General features: G+C 37.5%; 1 protein-coding gene across 1 annotated transcript in view; it reads left to right on the top strand.

Moving 5' to 3' along the window:
* Nucleotides 1–2,347: 2,347 nt before the first annotated feature.
* The window catches only part of LOC109242834, a 22,783-nt gene continuing 21,895 nt past the window's right edge, over nt 2,348–3,235 (top strand). The window contains exon 1 of the mRNA XM_019409695.1: nt 2,348–2,403. Within this exon, the coding sequence (XP_019265240.1) occupies nt 2,348–2,403 (56 nt within the window). The remainder of the gene's footprint in view (nt 2,404–3,235) is intronic.

The raw sequence follows: 3,235 nt of genomic DNA, 5'->3' as shown, positions 1-3,235 counted from the left end.
ATTCATTTTGTTGTCGACGTTGGGTGGTCCTGTTGTATCTGGCAGTTGTTTTTTTTTGGAATATTGACTGTTTTCCATTCGAAATCCTTTGTAGGAGTTATTGATATTGTGGAGGAAGTATGCGGTAGAGGTGTAGTAATAGTGGGTATGGAATTTAGTGGCGGTGTTTGTGAAAATTGGCAACTTGAATTTTCATGACCAAATCTTCCACATTTTGTACAGAGTAAGTTTAATCCTTCGTAGAGTATAACCTGTTTGTGATTGCCTATATGAACATGTATTTTCAGTGATTTCTCCAATGGTACCTCAATGCATATCCGGGCATACCTCCCTCTTGTTGTAGAACTTGTACAAGTATCAATCTTTTAGGAGTTGCCCTAGCTTGTTTCCTACCTTTTGTAGTATTTGAAAATCATAAAACTCCGTTGGAAGTTCTGGAAGGCATACCCATAGAGCAGCGTACGTTAGTTGTGCTGTGGAAGCAATAAATTTAGGCTCCCAACGGCGAACAGAGAGGAAGTGATTTAATATGAACCAAGGCCCCTCATGTAAAGCCTTACTCATATTTTCCTCATGATGTAAGGAAAAAAATTGCATCTCAAGTCTATAAGATGAGTTTCTTCAGTTGGTTTCCATAAATTTGTTAACTTGATTTTTAGCAATTGGTGTCCAACCAATTTTCCAAAAATCTTTACTATTATAGAATTTTTCCAAGGAGTGTATAGTCGAGATTTTTCTTCAGGTGTTAATGGAATAGAATTGTCTAAATCATCGTCATTTGATGTTTCATTAGTTAGGTCACCTGTGCTGGTGATGGGGTGTGAGTTCGAAATGTAAGTTGGTAGATAGGAATTTGAAGTTAGTGTTTGAAGAAAGGATTTAGTTGGTGCATGAATTTCAGGTTTGTCAATCTGCATACTTTGTTGATTTGGTGGGTCCAGGATTGTTTGGGGTGGATTAAGCATGATGAGTGTGGAAGAAGATGGAGAAAACAAAGATTTGGGATGTAGTAGGAGTTAGAGTAGAGAGCATTTTTGATAAACACCAATATTATTGTCCTTTTTACATAAAGTTGTCATTTTTGCGAGTTCAACCCCCTCTAGCTCGATTGAGTTTTTTACATTGTCAGTTACTAATTATATAATATTTAAATAAAGATCATTACTTTTGTTTTATTCCAAAAAGAGCACATTCATTTACAATTACAACATTTTTTCAAAATCATGTACGTTTAGTAGTCTTCAAAATTTTAAGCATAGTCCACAATTTAAGGAATTAATTTTGAACCATATTAAATTATCCATATTTCTCTCCCATCATTAATCTATACTTACCATTTTTATGAAACTTCCCGCTCTTAGAATCTCCTTTTTCATTATTATGTCAAACATAGTCTAAATAAAGTCACATTTTTATTCCATGTTCGAAGGTGTATATATACATATGTGATATAATTTTTACAATGTATATTTAAATATATACACATATGTAATGAATATATTACGTATAAACAAATATACATACTCAATATTTGTATTATATATATTTAGTGTATAATTACATATACTTGATGAGACCAATATATAGTTTAAGTATATTTGACATTTGAAATATCTACTACGTATATGTGATATATTATATATTTATTGTAACGACCCGGCCGGTCGTTTTAAGAATTTACGCCCCGATCCCCTATTAACTGCATTCCTCGTATTTGTTTCTGCTATTTTTATTTACCGGGAAGTTTTGTTTTGAATTTCAGAGTGTTTTGGGACACTTAGTCCCTAAAAGAGAGCTTAAGTTTAGAATTTGGACCGCAGTCAGAGCAGTGTGAAGACGGCCTCGTAATGGAATTCCGTTGGTTTCGTTAGCTCCGTTGGGTGATTTCGGGTTTAGGAGCATGTTCGGATTGTGTTTTGGAGGTCCGTAGCTTATTTAGGCTTGAAATGCCGAAAGTCGAATTTTTGAAGTTTCCGGTTCGATAGTGAGATTTTGATATCGGGGTCGGAATGGAATTTCGAAAGTTGGAGTAGCTCCGTAGTGTTGAATGTGACGTGCTTGCAAAATTTCAGGCCATTCGGACGAGGTTTGATAGACTTTTTGATCGAAAGCGTAATTTGAGTGTTTTTGGAGTTCTTAGGCTTGAATCCGATGTTAAATTGGTGTTTTGAAGTTGTTTTGAGCGTTCCGAAGGTTGGAACAAGTTTGAATGATGTTTTTGGATTGGTTGGCATGTTTGGTTGAGGTCCCGGGGGCCTCGGGTGAGTTTCGAGTGCTTAATGAAAGTTGAATTGGACTTAGGAAAAATTTGATGTTGGCTGAACCTGTCATAACCGCACCTGCGTGAATGGGACTGCAGGTGCGGCGCTGCAGAAGCGGCTCTGAGACTGCAGATGCATCCAGGTGAGGGAAAGCTAGAAGCCGTAGGTGCGGAAGTGTGCACGCACCTGCGAGACCGCAGATGCAGTAAACTGGTCGCAGGTGCGGAAATGGGGAGTTAATGAATTATTGTAGGTGCGGTCCAAGGGCCGCAGATGCGGTTTCACTGGTCAGAAAAGGGGCAGAATCGAGGGTTAAGTTTCAAACTTGGAAAAGTTGATTTGGGAGCTCGGATTGGCGATTTTGAGAGAGATTTTTCACCTGGGTGTTTTGGGTAAGTAATCCTTACTCAGTTTTGATTAATTTACACGAATCTATGCTCAAATTCATCCTTTAAATTCGAGATTGGGGTGAAAATTTGGAGAAAAATTGGAAATGGTTCTTAGGCCTAGTTTTGGGGTTTTGATCAAGATTTTTATGTCGGATTGGAGCAATTTTGATATGTATGAACTCGTGAGAGTGTGAGGGTTCTGAATTAGTAAATTTTATCCGATTCCGAGACGTGGGCCCGAGGGGAGTTTTGGTCATTTTTCCTAATTCCGCGTATTAGGTTTTAGTTACATTAGTTACTTGAAGTGTTATTTACAATGATTTGGGCCATTTGGAGTCGGATACCCATGGCAAGAACGTGGTATAGACTTGATTGAGCTAGTTTGAGGTAAGTGGCTTGTCAAACCTCGTGTGGGGGAACTCCCCTTAGGATTTGATACTGTGATAGTTGAAATGCCTTGTACGTAAGTTGACGAGCGCGTACTTGTGCTGATTGTCTAAAATCTTATTTTCCATTTAAGTATCTATATTTCGTATTTTACTTCACTGTTTACACTACTTGAACTTTGAGCTTACTGTTAGCTTA

Source organism: Nicotiana attenuata, unplaced genomic scaffold, assembly GCF_001879085.1.
Source record: "Nicotiana attenuata strain UT unplaced genomic scaffold, NIATTr2, whole genome shotgun sequence".
Lineage (NCBI taxonomy): Eukaryota > Viridiplantae > Streptophyta > Magnoliopsida > Solanales > Solanaceae > Nicotiana > Nicotiana attenuata.
The sequence above is the reverse complement of the archived record's forward strand: the minus strand, read 5'-3'. Positions and strand labels throughout refer to the sequence as shown.